The 16,038-nt window shown below is 50.7% G+C and overlaps 8 protein-coding genes across 10 annotated transcripts; 7 read left to right on the plus strand and 1 right to left on the minus strand.

Moving 5' to 3' along the window:
- Positions 1-448: 448 nt before the first annotated feature.
- Positions 449-1,476, plus strand: PV06_09097 (uncharacterized protein; the record flags this gene model as incomplete). Its single annotated transcript, XM_016410507.1, has 2 exons — positions 449-1,228; positions 1,282-1,476. 2 exons carry the CDS (start codon positions 449-451, stop codon positions 1,474-1,476), a joined length of 975 nt encoding a protein of 324 aa, XP_016259529.1.
- A 530-nt stretch (positions 1,477-2,006) lies between these two features.
- Positions 2,007-4,933, plus strand: PV06_09098 (the record flags this gene model as incomplete). Of its 2 annotated transcripts, XM_016410509.1 has the most annotated exons (9): positions 2,007-2,143; positions 2,192-2,237; positions 2,366-2,624; positions 2,698-3,207; positions 3,277-3,469; positions 3,526-3,675; positions 3,729-4,216; positions 4,281-4,502; positions 4,581-4,933. In XM_016410509.1, the coding sequence occupies 9 exons, from the start codon at positions 2,007-2,009 to the stop codon at positions 4,778-4,780; spliced, it is 2,205 nt and encodes a 734-aa protein (XP_016259531.1). In that variant the 3' UTR covers positions 4,781-4,933. The 2 variants fall into 2 exon arrangements, with proteins under 2 accessions (XP_016259531.1, XP_016259530.1); XM_016410508.1 differs by having other exon boundaries at positions 4,281-4,933.
- Positions 4,934-5,123: 190 nt separating this feature from the next.
- PV06_09099 (uncharacterized protein) lies at positions 5,124-5,567 on the plus strand (the record flags this gene model as incomplete). Its single annotated transcript, XM_016410510.1, has 4 exons — positions 5,124-5,249; positions 5,300-5,392; positions 5,441-5,477; positions 5,527-5,567. 4 exons carry the CDS (start codon positions 5,124-5,126, stop codon positions 5,565-5,567), a joined length of 297 nt encoding a protein of 98 aa, XP_016259532.1.
- A 735-nt stretch (positions 5,568-6,302) lies between these two features.
- Positions 6,303-8,352, plus strand: PV06_09100 (uncharacterized protein; the record flags this gene model as incomplete). The annotated part of the gene is made up of 2 exons (XM_016410511.1): positions 6,303-6,353; positions 6,415-8,352. 2 exons carry the CDS (start codon positions 6,303-6,305, stop codon positions 8,350-8,352), a joined length of 1,989 nt encoding a protein of 662 aa, XP_016259533.1.
- Positions 8,353-8,788: 436 nt separating this feature from the next.
- Positions 8,789-9,918, plus strand: PV06_09101 (uncharacterized protein). Its single transcript, XM_016410512.1, has 2 exons — positions 8,789-9,049; positions 9,152-9,918. The coding sequence occupies exons 1-2, from the start codon at positions 8,987-8,989 to the stop codon at positions 9,698-9,700; spliced, it is 612 nt and encodes a 203-aa protein (XP_016259534.1). The 5' UTR covers positions 8,789-8,986; the 3' UTR covers positions 9,701-9,918.
- Positions 9,717-12,419, minus strand: PV06_09102 (uncharacterized protein). Its single transcript, XM_016410513.1, has 2 exons — positions 11,602-12,419; positions 9,717-11,533 (listed from the first exon to the last, which is right to left on the minus strand). The coding sequence occupies exons 1-2, from the start codon at positions 12,053-12,055 to the stop codon at positions 9,897-9,899; spliced, it is 2,091 nt and encodes a 696-aa protein (XP_016259535.1). The 5' UTR covers positions 12,056-12,419; the 3' UTR covers positions 9,717-9,896.
- Positions 12,420-13,044: 625 nt separating this feature from the next.
- Positions 13,045-13,966, plus strand: PV06_09103 (uncharacterized protein). Its single transcript, XM_016410514.1, has one exon. It carries the CDS (start codon positions 13,505-13,507, stop codon positions 13,820-13,822), a length of 318 nt encoding a protein of 105 aa, XP_016259536.1. The 5' UTR covers positions 13,045-13,504; the 3' UTR covers positions 13,823-13,966.
- A 161-nt stretch (positions 13,967-14,127) lies between these two features.
- Positions 14,128-15,939, plus strand: PV06_09104. 2 transcript variants are annotated; one of them, XM_016410516.1, is made up of 2 exons: positions 14,128-14,842; positions 14,894-15,939. In XM_016410516.1, exons 1-2 carry the CDS (start codon positions 14,564-14,566, stop codon positions 15,212-15,214), a joined length of 600 nt encoding a protein of 199 aa, XP_016259538.1. In that variant the 5' UTR covers positions 14,128-14,563; the 3' UTR covers positions 15,215-15,939. The 2 variants fall into 2 exon arrangements, with proteins under 2 accessions (XP_016259538.1, XP_016259537.1); XM_016410515.1 differs by having other exon boundaries at positions 14,128-15,939.
- The last annotated feature ends 99 nt before the right edge of the window (positions 15,940-16,038 follow it).

Here is a 16,038-nt window from a genome sequence, read left to right on the forward strand (position 1 = left end):
GAGCGCTTGCGGTCAGAAAAAGGGGAGGATTGCAAAATTGAGGACTCGCCTACAAACTTGACGTGTTTGCAATGAAGTATTCTGATCTACTCTGGTGGCCAATTTCAATTTTCTCATTCTGCTCTCTGGCAAGCAGCCTTGTCTATGGCTTAATATACCATCTTCTAAGCATATAACCAGCATAAGTAGGTACTTCGGTCCACGGTCGGTTATCGGGGAGATAGGAAAAAGATATGCGCCTTTGCCTCCACAGCACTCTCCATCTGACTACGGCAAGTGTCCGGGATCCTCATTTTTCGGGTTGAGGCTACGTACTTATTACGAGCCTTTACTTCACATAGAGTTGGTGGCAAGAATCCTCTGTGCAATATACTCCATAGGCCACAACTCGCGGCATCATTTGTGAAGCCTTGAGACCTACTACAATCAGAGGGACTACGACCTCACCATGATTCTGGACAGAAAGACCCTGCAAGTGTCCCACCTAGGCGGGATACAAGTGGGCTATCGTCCATCAAGGGAGATCTTGGACCATTCGAAGCCGACTCTTGTGCTGTTCAATCCATTCACCGTTACTGCCGACTACTACCTACCCGAGTTTGAAAATGAAGCTCTCCTCCACGCAGCTAATCTAATTGCATTGGAGCCTTTGGGCCACGGCCACACGTTTCCGCAAAAGGCAGAAAACTTCACCTACTGGGATTCTGCTATTATGGCACTCCAGGCCTTGGATAAGCTCGGGGTTGAGCGAGTGTTTGCTGCGGGAACGTCGCAGGGTGGGTGGATCGCTACGCGAATGGCTCTTCTTGCGCCCACGAGAGTATGCGGCCATCTTACTGGCCCAGGGGCGATAGTTACTGACGGCCATGCACAGGTCGGAGGAATCATAGCGATCGGATCATCGATGGACTCCGAGTCCCCGCGAAGCCGCGAACTTGGTTGCTGGGATGGTCCAGGAGCGACTTCAGGTCTTGTAACGTTGGCTGGCAATCTTGCTCCCGCTGATGACTTCGAGCCGGGGAGCGAATACTGCGACTTCTTGATGGACATTGGTTTTGGAAAGTCCGTTGACCAAAAGACCAGGAACTTTTGGTCTGAATCCATCAGATATAATTACAGTGGAAGCTCAGGAAGACGAAGAATCTGTCAAGCAGCGGTCAATCTTGCCACTCGAGACGGACTGCATGAGCGACTTCCCTACATTCGCTGCCCTGTTCTGTGGTTGCATGTAAGTGATCGAACTTCCTGACCTGATCTGTGGAATGTGCTGATTATATTCAGGGTACGGACGATGTTGTTTTCAGTACAAGGAACGCCGAGGAAGGCATCAGACTGTTCGTTAACGCGGCCGAGGCCAGATTGATCAAGTTCCCAGGTGGCGTTCATTTCTTGAGCTGGACCCACAAGGAAGAGGTTGCTCAGGAGCTGCTGACTTTCATAAACAAATGGGGAAGAACTTCGAAGGCTTTGCTGTGAATTGTTATCATTCCAGGACGAGACTATTGCAAGTTTGAATGATTTCGGGACTATCAGGATGTGGAATAATAAATGCCCCTTTCTAGTGAAGCCTTACCGCTAGTCCTATTTTAGAAGATTCTCGGATCACAACCTGACGGGCTCACCATGATCTTTTCTGTTCAACAGCCTCCTGGATAACGAACATACTTGGTGCAATCTTGCAGTCCAGAACCAAAAGCTCCCCGATTCTCAGTAAGGTGTAAGAGGCCACAGACTGCCAACAGACATGATGTCAGACACGTCCACAGGCAATTGGGGTTAAAGGCTGGACACAGGGGGGCAATCCCCAGAGTCAGCGCCGGCCTTTCTCCGCATGGTCTGACATGGGATCTGCATATCAATACCCGCTTCCTCCCCGACGTTCCCGTGGAGCGAACTTCCGTCGACTTTCCATTTTGCCTTGTATCTTGCCGATTTCGACTGACTGTGCAACCCATCCGAAAAGCCCGATCAATGGATGTCGAATATGCCATCTCAAACAAATGATGATGAACAAGAGTGGAGCAGTCCATCCGTGGCGAGGTCAACAACTGCTCAGCAAGACCTGCGTGGTTCCTCAGGTCGTCCGAGCAAACGGCGCAGGATTGCATTGGCATGTGGAAACTGTAGGCACAGGAAGTCGCGCGTAAGTCATCGCAAGGGAGGGGCTTCCTGCCAGGTTGACGTCGTGTAGTGTGATGGAGGTCGACCGAAATGTTCCCTCTGAACCGAGATGGGGTGTGAGTGCTCGTACGAACAAGCTGGTACAACAACAAGCCTAACCGTGGGAAGGAGGTAAGCTTAATATACCCTCAGCAGCTGCTAAACAAAGCTAACTGTCCCACTTGTGCCTAGTTACCTGTCACAGCTAGAACAGAGGCTCGGAGAGATCGAAAGTACCGTGAAGGGATTGCAACAAAGTCAGTCGAAAATTCAGACTGGTACGGTGGGCGCGCCCCAGCTTGCAAATGGCTCTCAGTCCTCAATACCAGAGTCCTCGATTCCTCCGGAACCACCAGGCCGCTATCCGGCAAGCGCAGAAATGGGTGAAATTGATGCTAGTGAAGATGCCATCGACGGCATGGGGGCGATCAAGTTTACAGACGAAGAAGATTGTGGTTATTTCGGTATGGCTTTCCTCTTCGGTCCAGAGCTACTGTGATTCTCGATTCTCCGCCTGAATGCTCACATATGATGCAGGTCCATCGTCCAATGTTGCCTTTGTACGCCATATCTCACTGGCGCTGGCGAAGGCAAGCGGACAGAGTCAAATGATACAGACCAGGACAGACTCTTCTCTGCCATCTGCCAATGAATGGACGCGAGTCACTCGGCCACATTATGTGCATGGAGGAACAAGCGAAGGCACCTTTCCTCGCTCACAACGAAGTGTCAATATCTACACGTTACCACCCGAGGATTACACTTGGAGGCTCATTAAGGAGTACTTCCAAAAGACTGGTCAGCTGTTGCCATTCATCCATGAAGAATCGTTCTGCGAGACCTACTTTCAGTTGAAGCGCACTAACTTCACAATGGCTCGGAGAACATGGCTCGGTTTGCTGAACATGATCCTTGCCATGGCTACCACATTGACTGTTGATGGCTATCCTTCCTCAGAAGAGAGAATTGCGGAATCGGATGTGTATTATCAGAGAGCTAATGGTCTATGTGAGAGGGAATCAAGGACGAATAACAGCCTTGAACTAGGTGGGATACTCCTATTTTTGATTTGAAGGTATGATTATCTGATCATCGGAAACTGATAACACTATTCAGTACAATATCTGCTTATTGTGGGCCAGTATCTTCAAGGTACACAGAAGTCTGTCCGCGCTTGGACTGTTCACGGTCTGGCTATCACGACTGCGTTTCAATTAGGGCTACATTCACCACGAACGAATCAAGACTTTCCCCCATTAGAGAGCGAGATTCGAAAGCGTGTCTGGTTCGGATGTATCCTTCTCGATCGGTAAGTAAATACACCCATTCCCAATATGCTTTTACTTTTCCTAATACCTGTTCAAGTACATTGAGCATGACTTATGGTAGGGCTTGCATGATTCCTGAGAAGTACATTAAGCTTGAACTCCCAACCGCGGACATACAAGTCATGGGTCAATCTCCCGTGATGGACACAAGGCAGCGGATGGATGCAATGTACTTCCGGGCAACAATGTAAGTATTGAAACTTCACATTCGATGTTAGAAGTTTGACAAGACTCGAAAAGAGCTCTCTACAGTGTGATGTATCAGATAATTGATACATGCTATGGACAAAACCTTGGCCTTGAAGACTTTCTTCCTGTGGCAGAAATCATTGCTCTGACACTCAGAGGAGAAACACAACTTACCGAGTGGAGAACCCAAAGTCTCCCTTCTTTAAATTTACGAGTGTGTAACACTCCACTTTGCTCTCAAGATCTCGAGAAGTTAGAAGCAAAAGACAAGATCACGGAAAGATTCAACTTGGTGCTATCTCTTCGGTTTCACAACCTTCATATTCTACTTCATCGACCAATCCTCGAGAAACTACTCGAGGCCCACGGAGGGCCCACTAATGATACTGAAACGACCATGATGCACCAGGTTTGTATCAGCAGTATCGAAAATTGTGTGGAATCTGCCATAATTATCATCTCCATTGTCCATACAGTGGTTCTTTCCAGTGGGTGGCGCCGTGATCTTCTCGGAGCCTGGAACTACTCCTTGTTTTATAGTAAGTGGCTCTGGATACCTGGCGATGCAGCAGCGTTCGAGCGTTTCCCACTCACACCTGATAGCATTCAATGCTGGTCTGGTAATAATTGCAGGCTTACTTGTCTCCCCGAAAGGCACCGCCGCTGAAGGTGAGGTCGCACCTTCACAGTGGAAGTTCCTCGAGAGTTCTGCTCTCTATCTCAACATGGCCATCGAGGCTTTGCAGAACCTTGACCGAGGGAATCGAGTGGTGCAGCGCATTGTCGACTATTTATCGCAGCTCGCCTTAGCTGTTCTCAGTCTGTGTAGGTCTACTCCGGGTCAACTCATGTGCTCTCGTCACCTCACAGAGAGAAGGTTGCTGATCTGTCATTCACGTCAAGCATCTGGTAATGTCGATGCAACTACTATCCTTCCAAGCGTGAATAGCTACGAGCTTTTCTCCTCGACCAACAATCACCAAGACCTTTTCCCGTTACGGTCCTCACATCAGACGATTGGGCAAAAAGAGGTCCCCATGGATATTGATCTCAGCGAGTTCACGTTGGAAACTGACCTAGATTGGTTTACTCGACCCTTATAATGTGACAAACAAAGTCGAAGGGAATGTACCAACAAATCCGGTTGCGCATGTTAGCTTGTCTGTTCAAGATACGAGAATCGTCCCCGTCTAGAACAAACCGAGCTCTTGTCGGAGTGAGAGCGGGTAGTTAGGACGCAAATCCCTAAAAAGCCGTAGACCTATCGTTTTCGTATTCGTTATAGTCACGTGAGACGCAAACTTGCCAAGCTCTGGTTCGGCGCAGGCAAGGCTCGCTCGGTCAAAGACTTGTACTTGTGCAACTAAATTGAACATAACTGCGTTCAGCTAATCTTTCTGATCCTACAATCTCACTTGCTGGAACACTCGTTTCTCGAAGCGAGAAATGGCAGACACGGCAGATGAAGCAGCGACATCTGTGTCGGAACCCCTCGATCTAGTCCGATTGTCGCTCGACGAAATCGTGTTTGTTCGACTACGAGGAGATCGTGAACTCAAAGGAAGACTACATGTATGCGCCGGCAACAAATTACAAAATTAACGATACTAAGAGGTTCATAGGCCTACGACAGTCATTGCAACCTGGTTCTAGGAGAAGTCGAGGAAACAATATTCTCAATTGACGAAGACGAGGATGGAGAAGAGTCAGTAAAGGTGGGTGTCACTGGAAATGCGCGACAGACAAAGGCTTATCAAGGGCAGACAACGAAAAAGCAATCAGACATGCTATTCGTAAGAGGTATGTGTTTATAATTTGGCCCTGGAAATTCATCACTGACGTGTACCAGGGGATTCTGTTGTTCTCATCTCGCCCCAACCGGAGTCATGACCCTCCTTCTCCTCTTCTTCGAATGATTAAACCTGTCCTTGTCTTGGTACGCCGTCCTGTTATAGACTCATGACGCAGTGGTGTCAGTCGAAGCAAGTCACCATGAGTGGCTGGACAGGCAACTACTTGAAGAGGCTCGAGACCTGGATAAAACGATTCCACTTGTTCTGACGGCTGATGAGTCGGTCATCCGAGCAGGAGCCTGCCTTTGAGGAACCCACATCTCAAGCGATTTCCCAGTCCATCAACGTATATGGAGTATCAGATTTATGAATCATTCGAGGCCCATTGGTGCCAATATGAAGCGCATGCTACAGGCTTGTGATAGTAGCGCAAGATCGAGGCTAGGCTCACCAGGCTGAATCTAACTCAGGCGGGGTTAAGGCGGTTTAGGGGGCCGCAAGATACAGTGAGGGGCATGACTGGATCAGCGACGCGTTGTCCACGTTCCCCGCCTGGACACCGAATAGTCATGACTCCAACACCTACAAAGAGTGGCGTTTTCAGACTTGTTCCAGATAAAAAGACTCTCGCCCTGGATCGTTCTCTTAGCTAGAGTCTCTTCAAATCAATTCAATATGGTCTCATCATAGTCAATACTACTCTTGTCCCAATTACTCTCCTCAAGTTGAAGATGATAACCCGAATACCCTAAAGAGCGCGGGGGCGACATTGACTATTCATCTGAAGTGAACCCGGAAATCATCTCGTTGACATTCTGATTATACTTACGCAATGGGTACTCGTTTCAAACAGACGCTGCAGGATCGGCGGAAGGGAGAACTTGTGAGCACTGAGAAATAGACCTTGTACACTCAACTACAGCTATCTGACATGATCGTCTCAGGCGCTCTCCGACTTCGCAGACTACGTTGAAAGACAGCAAGCCAAAACCCGAGCAAAGCAGCCGATATCTACGTCTGGCAATCACGGCGCTTCCTCCGCCGCCGCCGCTCCTGTTGCCGAATCGGAAGAGCATGCAGAGTTGGACATCCTTGACCAACTGGGCCTTTCGGATGCGCCGAACCAGATCAACCTAAAAGAGTGGCTGCTTGATACCTCTGAGAATGCTCCTGAGACGTTACAACAGATAGCTGGCTTGGTTCGGTCCCGCATTGATGAAGATCATGGCGAGACTCTATTTGACCTTGGTCTACTCGACAGTGGCGAGTCGATGGGCTTTACGAAAGAGCAATGGGATCTTGCACTGGCAAGGATAATTGAGGCAGCAAGCACCATCAAGGCCGCTGTCAAAGTGCTCTTGACGTTCAACGTCGGTGGTCCAGAGGAAGCCCAATCGAAGCATGGTGGCGACAAGGACAAGTCTAGCCACGGCAAACTTCTCATCCGACAAACCCCGTCCACGGCGGAAGAGGTGATTGAGACTCGTATCGCAGTTGTCGGAAATGTCGATGCAGGCAAGTCAACCATGCTGGGTGTATTGGTGAAAGGCAACCTGGACGATGGCCGTGGTAAGGCCCGAGTCAATCTGTTCCGCCACAAGCATGAGATCGAATCCGGTAGGACTTCATCTGTGGGCATGGAGATTATGGGCTTCGACACCCACGGCGATGTCGTCTCATCCAATGTCCCCGGACGCAAGCTGACATGGGGCGAGATCGGGACACGTTCCGCGAAGGTGATAACTTTCACCGACCTTGCGGGCCACGAGAAGTACCTGCGCACCACCGTCTTTGGGCTGTTGTCGTCCGCACCGAACTATTGTCTACTCATGGTTGCGGCGAACAATGGCCTCATCGGCATGTCAAAGGAACATTTGGGCATTGCTCTCGCTTTGAACGTGCCGGTCATGGTGGTCATCACCAAAATCGACATCTGTCCACCCCAGATTCTCGAGCAGACCATCACTCAACTGACCAAGATCCTCAAGTCTCCTGGCGCCCGGAAGATCCCCATCTTCATCAAAACTCACGAAGAGACAGTCGTGACGGCCACGCAGTTCGTCTCGCAGCGGATATGTCCTGTATTCCAAGTATCCAACGTTACCGGCGAGTCCTTGGACCTTGTAAGGACCTTCTTGAACATCCTTCCACATTACGGCCACTACGACGACGAAGCTCCGTTGGAATTCCACATCAATGATACCTTTTCGGTGCCGTTTGTCGGCACGGTCGTGTCGGGCGTAGTCGAGTCTGGTGTGGTGCATGTCGGGGACACGGTCCTCGTCGGCCCCAATTCACTAGGGCAATTCGAGACAAGCGGTGTACGGTCCATCGAACGGAAGAGAATCCCGGTCCCTGCCTGCGGCGCTGGTAAGTCGGCTTCGTTGGCACTGAAGCGTATCCGGAGGAGAGACGTGCGTAAAGGCATGGTTGTGCTACCAAAAGCCGAGACCCCGCCAAAGGTGTATCGAGAGTTCGTGGCGGAGGTGCTTATTCTGTCCCACGCTACGACTATCCGACCGAAATACCAGGCCATGCTACATGTCGGCCCTGTGAGTCAGACGTGTGCCATCATCGACATCGACCGCGAGTACATCCGGACTGGCGATCGAGCTACCGTTGCCTTTCGATTTGTTCAGCGTCCCGAGTTTATGACTGTTGGTCAAAGAATATTGTTCCGAGAAGGTAGGACTAAAGGGTTAGGCATCGTGAAGTCGCTTGGCTATGAGGCAGGGTCTCTCGGTAAGCAGGTGTCTTCAGATGCTGATGAGACGAAAGATCAGGAAAAGGGAAAGGAGAAAGCCGAAGAGAGAGGACCTCAGACTACCACTAGTACTGTCAAGGAGCAGAACGTCACCGTTGCAAATGGCAAAGCGAAATAAATATCCATCTACTTTAGCGGACTGGGGACTTTGGTGATGGTGAGGCTGGTTTATACGGGCTGATTTTAATGCGCGAGGGATGTATCTAGGCCGTGCAGCGTATACGAAATTGATACGATTCGAGACGAGATTTTCTGACTTGCAAGCGTAGAATATGCATTTGTTCACATATACTCCGTACCCTATATATATATCCTTTTTCGAGGGTCCTAGCAGCAGTACGAGTCCAATACCTAGCGCTGGTCCTTTAGGTGATAGTTGCCTATCAAATTAGGCTGTTTGGGGTTCCACTTCAGCCTCGTGGGCTTGAAGTCTTCAGGTACCTTCACCCCCTAAAGCACGGATACTGCACGGAATAATTTCCCCGAGTCCCCCGTTCCTCACTGCATTATCCAGATGCTGCATCAAGTTTATATATATATTTATCTATCCGGCCCTTTTCGTCTTTTTCTGACGCCATGACCCAACGACGACGTCGACCACCTCCAACCTCGCCACAGTCGCAGTCGCAGTCTCCTTATACACAGACGACCCTGTCGTCGTCGTCGTCGTCGGCAGAGAGGTCCAATTCTGCTCCCGACATGACCAACTCAGACTCCTCACGATTTACGTCTGCGCTGAGGCGACAACCGGTATGGATCGTCCTGGCGGTTTCTTCGGGTGCCTGCGCTGCAATCAACGGAGTTTTTGCAAAACTGTGAGTATATGCGGGTCGAACGACCCTCTGATTGTCCATCCCGTACCCCGAGAATTGTACGTCCTTTTTGGTCAAAGGCACATAAACTGACCACTCACTGAGGATTTTGTATCTAGTACAACCACGGCCCTCACTTCAACCCTGTCCTCCCACATTGCGACCTTTTTTTCCTTGTCGGCCTCGAACAAGGTGGTCGAGTTTCTCGTGCGCGGGACTTTTTTTCTTTTGAATCTAGCATTCAACGCGGCCATGTGGGCTCTCTTCACGGCCGCCCTGACCCGAGGCGACAGCACGACGCGAGTCAGCATCGTCAACGTCAGCGCCAACTTTGTCATCACGGCCGTATTGGGGTGGATGGTGTTTGGGGAGAAATTGAGCGGGTTGTGGTTCCTGGGTGCCGGACTGTTGGCGGTCGGGAACGTGGTGATTGGGAGGAGAGAGGAGGGGAAAAAACCGGGTGGGAGTATAGGTCTGGACGAGAGCAGGGATGAAGCCAGACATCACGATCAAGAAGAAGAGGAGGGTTTGTTGGGGAGAGATTTGGAGCTTGACGAAGACGACCAAGGTGGGAGAAGAACAATAAGAAGAAGGAGTGAAGAAGAGAACAGAGACAGGGTCAAGAGGGGGGAAGAGGTGGACGATCCGATATGATGATGATGATGATGATGAACATACCTAGGTACCTACGGAGTAAGAGATATAACTCTGTAGATTATAAACATACACCAGCAGTGTTACAGGACATCATCATCGTCATTATAATTTATACACATATTGTCTGTTCAAAGTACACCTATTGTCCCGATGCTTCAAGCCAGGTAAGCTTGCTCATGGTGGTATCCAAGCCTCATACGATTTTGACCTCGATTTCCCGCAATGTGCCCTCCACAACAGCATTCATCTGTCCATTGACCCTTCCAACCCTCTCGTAGGCGCCTTCACACCGAACTGAACGTCTCAACGCGAGGCCCTGAAAATAGTCATCCCTTGAACTGTCCTGACGACCGGCACTCCTGACAAAATCGTTGTTTCCAACGAGGATAAGCACGAGCAAGGGTGTACCCTCCGGGACGTGATCTGGTGAGTGTGGATCATCCAAAGGGACGTCCTCATCTAGGTCAAAAAACAGCTCGTCTCCCGGACGTAAAACGTACTTGGGAGGAATCTGGTTCAACCTCAAATCATCATATCGGTACTCCAGAGTGGTCTTGAAAGAAAGTCCCGACAGCGCGAGATGCCCATCCACGATTTGACCGTACGGATCGGGACTCTTGAGTATGCACTCTGCCGCAATGACCTTGCACGTGTACCCAGGAGGGTCGTCCTCGTCTGGTATGTACATGCCAAATGCGGCCTCGACGGACGCCCAACTCCAGGTCGGTGCTCGATACTCGCGGGGTCTTCGCATCTTACGTGTGCCGACGCCGCCGCGGGATGCTCCCCAGGCCAGAGACTCCGGCATGGAATTCTCCCAGAGGCCTGCCAGGTACCTCCCCATCCCGGGGAGGTGGAAGCGACCTGCGATGCCGGACAAAGCGGGGAGGCGGTCGGCGTCCGCAAAGAGTGAACGCGCCGTGTACCGATTCACGATCAGCGACCACTCCAGGTATCTTCGCGGGACGTTGTCCTTGTCGTGCAGCAAGGCGGCGAGGTTGTACTTGAAGTTGCGGTCGTTGTGGCCCTTGCACTCACACCAGACGCACGTTCTGCATTCCCACATGATCTCGTGTTCCACGTAGTGGACGACCCTCTTCGCGAGGAGGCGTTCTTGATAGATCCACGCTCGGTCTAGGAGCGGTGAGCGCGCAAAGATGGACGCTCTGCCATTGTCCAAATCTCTGTGAGGTGGTCTCTCCCTCACGTGGACACATGTCGTCGTACCCGTCGTCCCCGTCGTATCGTCAGTGGTGGACGGCACCCGGAAACTAGAAGGCCTGTCAGCGAAGCACCCTCCGTCTCCCGTCTCGGACCTGGTGGCTGAAATCACAACGTGGGCATTCCCATATATGGCCGCCATGCGTGAAGCTTCCATTGCCCAGTCGTCATCAAAATCTTGGATGATGCACAGAGCGTCTATCCAGAGATAGTCCAGGCCCAGCCTGCGGGCGATCAGGACAGCATCTTGGAACGTCTTGGTCAATTCGGACCACGCTATACCTTGCTCGCGCGACCTGATGTTGTCTTTCTTCGTCTTTGGGACTTGTTTGAGCCGCCGCTTCGATTCGCCCCACGAATGGCTCAAAGCTGCGTATTTGGCGCCTGGTCGAGGTTTCGACGTCAATCGTACGACATTTGATTCTGTCGCGTTTCCAATCTCGAGCACCCTGGTCGGCATTTTTGCAGATGCATCATCCGCATTACATAAATCATGCTCCGACAAGCAAGACTCGATCCATTTCTGGATGACGGAAAAAGAGACATCGCAGTTAGAATGCCTCGGGATCTCCGACGCCTGACGAAATTCGGGAAACGGTGCATCCTCACCTCGGGGCAAGAGTAAGAACAAAACGAGTTTTATTGACCCTTTTGGGGTGAGGATCTTCTAAACTTACCCGCATGACAGTAAAACTCGAGATCGATGTGACTGTATCTGCTGCCTGGCCCTCGAGGCTGTGGGAGGACAGGCCATGCGATCCTCATCTCCAACAGCGCATCAACGTAGGGCGTGAGAGCAATTTCGATCTCCTCCTCGGCTGGAATTTCGCCATCCTCATCTTCAGGACCCTCCCAGCAGGACACAAAATGACTCAGTCCCTCCAGTAGAATTTGACACCGTCGACAACCATGGGCCGCCGTGTGTCGCAACTCGGCAAGGGTTATGTCAAGATCCAAGTAGTGACCTGTTTTTGAGACCTCTGTAGGCTCCAAGTCTCTGCAAGCAAGGCACGCTTGGAGGTTATGGCGAGCCTGAGAATACTGTGACGCCAGGTCGCTCCATTCCAATCTGCGTTCCCGTATCGATGCCGAACAGAGGGCTCCGCCAGCCACATAGTGACTCAAAGACATGATCTCCTGTGGATTGTCTGACGACTCAGAACGCCTTTGCTCTCGAACAAGGTCTTGTCACATGACGGATGAATGTTGAGGCCCATGAACTCTCAGCCTGATCCGACCTAGGTAGACCGTTCTCGGCCATCTCTAGACAAGGCTACGCCGGGTAACATTGATGAGACTTCTGATGCTACTAGCTAGTCCTAACCAGTTTAGCCTATTTCCTTTGTACGAGTCACCTGCGATTTGTTGCCTCGAGCAATTGATTGGTAGTCCAGTCCATTGCAGCATCAACGTTCCAATAACACGAGATGCAAATGGAAACAAGTGATATGGCCCTCCAAGGTGACGAGACAATTCTGGGTCTATCTTCCCCTTCTGCCGAATATCGTCAGTCTCGTGAAGAGAATACCCATTCCATGACCGTGATGGATTGATTATTCTCCTAGTCAGGAGATATGTCGGCACTGTGGGAATGAGCTCTACAGTATCAGACTCAAAAGTTTCGATAAACTATCGCACGGGCATGGTCGGAAGTCATTTCCTGAGAACCTGAGGACAAGCCGTGTGTCCAGGCGGCTTGCGGGATACGAGCCTGAAATTCAACTCGGGTTCGTACTACGGAATGCTTAGTCACTGAGGTCAGTTCAACCTAGGGCGCACAATATGATGGTGTTCTAGAAGAACACGGCAGGGAAAACAATGATCCGGTTGAGTTATTTGCAGAATGGAAGCGACAAGAGAAGATGGTGGCCGAATGGCGTCAAAAGAGACACGAGATTGGATGCATATTTTGGGAAGGCCAGGGGTTCAATTGGAATGTCAAGAGGGATTGTTCGTCATAGCGTCCCTAATGCTTTTCGGCTCGAGCTGCAGTGGAACGTGGGCAAAGCACGATGCGACTGGACTGGTGATCTTCTCCGTTTCTTTCCCGGAATGTATGTACAGTAATACGAGCTGAATGCATTCCATATCGTGGGCCTTGTCATGGTGGTGCGACGACGAATATCGGTCTTTTCTGCTGCCCAAATTCGTTGTGCATCTGACCCGTTATCCGTACATCAGGAGAACATGCATCGGCTATTGTTGACAGACACGAGATGATTCGAGACAGGAGATGAATATGACGACGGCCTTTCAGGAGTCGTGCATTGAGCACCGCCAAATTGTGGGGTGGCAGGCCGCTGAGACAATGCTGGTCTCACTGGACGACTAGAACGGTTACTGTGCAATTTTATGCATAGCAGTGATTGACGGTAAGCATTGGGCATACTATGGAGTACGATGATGATATTATTGTCTTCTGTTCGGAGTAACCATCGGCAACATGAAGGGTCTGGACTGGTGAGATGGAGAGCACTTCGACAAGAATGGCTCTCCAGCAGGGGGGACGAGTTGGCATCGAACAATCGAGGCTGTGAATAGAGTCTACTCGTGGATAGTGAGCGAACCGCAGCAGGTGGGATGGGAGTGTTGCGTGGTTTGATCTGCAGGGCCAGAATCATGGATCGGCTCTTTGTTTGTTCATTTGACTCTAGGATTAGGACCTCAGGGACGACGTCAACCAAGCCATCTGGACACGCTGATTTGACGCCAAATGGGCGAAATGGATGGGGGGAAGGCCACAGTGCGGGCAAAGTGAGGGTGCGAGATGTTGCCAGATGTTTGGCGACTGGGAGGGAGAGCGAAGAACTGGGATGGAACCGGGGTGGAGGGCGCAGTTTGAGCCTGTCTCTTCCATTCGATCACAAAGCGCTCGAACTAGTGCCAGAAGGAGATTAGTTGAGGGTCTAGTGGATTGGGCTAATATTGCCGTAGTCTCCGAGTTCGTGCTGAAAAATGCGCAGTGGGTTTGCAGGCGGTCTGAGAAGTACAGTGGCCGGTGGCGAGCGATCAACGAGGGACTTTGCAGGCACCTTGGTCCCTGTTCCCGGCGACGACCGCCTTTGGGCCCCAGATGCAGGCAACTAGCGCAGCACGCGAAGGGCCACAGACCTGCCTGCGCTACTCGTGACTTCTGCGCTACTTACTAGTGCCTTTGTACTACTGGTCCTGCTAGTGTTGTACTGGGGCTGCTGGGCGATACTAGTACCCGTTCCTACTTCTCACCCGTCCCTCGCTTTCTCTCTCTCTTTTCCCGCCCTTTCTCTTCCCGCATCTCTACGAATACCTGTAAACCACCATCCCTCCCACCGCTTCTTCCGCTACTCGTACCATCCCATTACCGCCTCTTCAATTAAAACTCGACTTCTCTCTAGTCTACCTGCCACCCTCCATACAACCTACTCTTTTATTATCCTGGTATTTCTCCGTTGCACCTCGACATTCCTATCGACATTGTTCAAATCCTGCAACAGCATAGACCAAAGCTCCGGCCGAACTACCCTGATCAGCTGACGCCCCGTCATTGTTTTGCCACATTTGATTAGCTGTTCACCCTTCGACTCACTCGACGAAGCAGCCTTACTTTCTTCTCATCTTCTACCCAGGAAACCCTTCTACGAATCGGATCGAGTTGCAATCATGTCGACATTTTACTACGCCGGTCACCAACAGCACCAAGCCCAGAATCCTCACCCGATGCCGCAGTCTCACAACCACCATGGCCGCTCTCGCCGGGCACCTCGCATCTCTTCCGCCCAAAACAACCAGAGACAATATCGAGCCCCCAAGGCGGTGAAAGAGGCGGTCATCAACGAGGCTCCTACCCTGGCGGCCTACCGACAACGATTCGAGGCCGGACGATCTTTCGACCTGGATGACGACCTGGAATTCTGCCCGAACCTGCTAAGCTACGATGAGGTTGGTCTTGAACCTCTGTTCCTGTCGACATCTTTTACTGACTATAAGAAGCGCCAGTCGGTAACTTCAGGATCTGACCGATCTTCATTGTCAAGCGGTTCACCGGATTCTTCGCCCCTGCAATCCCAGATTCAACCCCAACAAATCACTCCTTCGCTCTCCCTCTCCTCTGCCGCAACATCGGCCTATGTGTCACCACCATCATATACCAACAACAACAATCACCTCAAGATTCACCAACCATCGGCGATCCGTTCTCGCAACAACGCCATTCCAATTGTAAACCCTTCCACCGGCAACCGCATTGCAAGCCCACCATCATCCATCTCCCCAGGCATGATGCAGCAGACCACCGCTGCCCGCCGGTGGTAAGAGACCTTGTTATGCTCTCTCCTCCGTGCTGGTCGTTGGTGTCGCTGTAATTGTTCCTGGGCTGGTCTGTGATGTGGTCGTCTGCCTTTGCTTCGCCGGTGTTTAACGACAACCCTACTCACGTTTTTACCTCTTTACTTTGTACATATGTATCTGACGACCTGAAAATCTATCATTTCATCGAGCGAAAGAAGGGTTTGGCGACTTTGACGACGTTTGACATCATACCAGCAGTTTTTGTCGCGAGCTACAGGAATAGGGACCCGGGGAGTATGGTGGCACAGCGATCCCAAAAGACAAAGTGTGTTTTAGCATGGAGTTCATCGAGCATATTCAGGTCAGATCAAGAGATCACGATAGACGACGACTATCATCTGCATTATCGGCGGTGTTTGCCCACAACATGGATTTTGGGGATTTTGGGTTTTGGTTTTGATTTTTGGCTTGCACATTTGATTTATCGGTTGGTTATGGGAGATGAGAGAGAATACAAAGATACCAGACGGTTTTGATTGGGCTTTGGGCTGGTTTATGGTGACGCTGCAGCATGAAACAAATGCACATCTCATGGGTTGAAATGGTTGGTTCTCAAAATGATGTCGAGATTTCATGGGAAATCTTTCTCTTATCCAGCAAATATTGGATGGTTGATATATGCCACCGCTCATGAGGTGTATTTCTAGTCATAGATGCTGAAAATATGATTTCTCTTTTCTGTTCAACAAGGTGCCGTTCCATGTATTTGTACGGAGTGCTCGTGCCCTGTACTGAACAGTATGTATGTACTCTTTAAGAACCCCCTTTCCATTCGCACTTGTTACCCT

Source organism: Exophiala oligosperma (assembly GCF_000835515.1).
Source record: "Exophiala oligosperma strain CBS 72588 unplaced genomic scaffold supercont1.9, whole genome shotgun sequence".
In the NCBI taxonomy this organism is placed as follows: Eukaryota; Fungi; Ascomycota; class Eurotiomycetes; order Chaetothyriales; family Herpotrichiellaceae; genus Exophiala; species Exophiala oligosperma.

Excerpts from the sequence above, each read along its gene's own strand:
- PV06_09101 (XM_016410512.1), top strand. The coding sequence starts at position 8,987 with ATGGATCGTCCTGGCGGTTTCTTCGGGTGCCTGCGCTGCAATCAACGG. Across the intron at positions 9,050-9,151 it reads AACGGAGTTTTTGCAAAACT|GATTTTGTATCTAGTACAAC; the intron begins GTGAGTATATGC and ends CCACTCACTGAG.
- PV06_09102 (XM_016410513.1), bottom strand. The coding sequence starts at position 12,055 with ATGTCTTTGAGTCACTATGTGGCTGGCGGAGCCCTCTGTTCGGCATCG. Across the intron at positions 11,534-11,601 it reads CGAGTTTTACTGTCATGCGG|GTGAGGATGCACCGTTTCCC; the intron begins GTAAGTTTAGAA and ends TCTTGCCCCGAG.
- PV06_09103 (XM_016410514.1), top strand. The coding sequence starts at position 13,505 with ATGGGAGTGTTGCGTGGTTTGATCTGCAGGGCCAGAATCATGGATCGG.
- PV06_09104 (XM_016410515.1), top strand. The coding sequence starts at position 14,564 with ATGTCGACATTTTACTACGCCGGTCACCAACAGCACCAAGCCCAGAAT.